The 482-nt window shown below is 41.7% G+C and overlaps 1 protein-coding gene across 1 annotated transcript in view; it reads right to left on the reverse strand.

The window, feature by feature from the left end:
• Positions 1-482, reverse strand: part of CELSR3 (cadherin EGF LAG seven-pass G-type receptor 3) — a gene marked incomplete at its 5' end in the record, with an annotated part of 23,979 nt that overhangs the window by 16,226 nt on the left and 7,271 nt on the right. The window contains one exon of the mRNA XM_015568270.1: positions 376-404. Within this exon, the coding sequence (XP_015423756.1) occupies positions 376-404 (29 nt within the window). The remainder of the gene's footprint in view (positions 1-375; positions 405-482) is intronic.

Here is a 482-nt window from a genome sequence, read left to right on the forward strand (position 1 = left end):
GTTCCCATCAATCTGTTGGAGTTTCTAAGGAATCTCCTTAGAAAACGTAAGAATACAAGTTAATAGAGCTCAGAACACTCTCTAAATTCAGTTACTGTTCTAGGAATTCTCAATACTAAACTATGTAATTCTTCAGTGATGGACGTTGAACACTTAAATTACAAGCAAATAGAACGTTAAAACAGGACGGGGAACATGAACACAATGAAAACACGTTGAAACAGTTGTTACATAACCAGTTCAGTTTTTACGTTTTATGTTCCCATCAATCTGTTGGCGTTTTCTTACGTTTCTCTTTAGAAAACGTAAGAATACAAGTTAATAGAGCTCAGAACACTCTCTAAATGCAGTTACTGTTCTAAGAATTCTCTGTACTAAATCAGGGACAGCCTCCCCCGATCCAACTGTGGGGAGAGAGCAGACCCGGGTTAGGAACCCCCGTTTGGGGGGCTGGGCGTGTCGGGAGGTGAGGCCAGGGCGCT

The sequence above is a fragment of the Myotis davidii genome, unplaced genomic scaffold, assembly GCF_000327345.1.
Source record: "Myotis davidii unplaced genomic scaffold, ASM32734v1 scaffold663, whole genome shotgun sequence".
In the NCBI taxonomy this organism is placed as follows: domain Eukaryota; kingdom Metazoa; phylum Chordata; class Mammalia; order Chiroptera; family Vespertilionidae; genus Myotis; species Myotis davidii.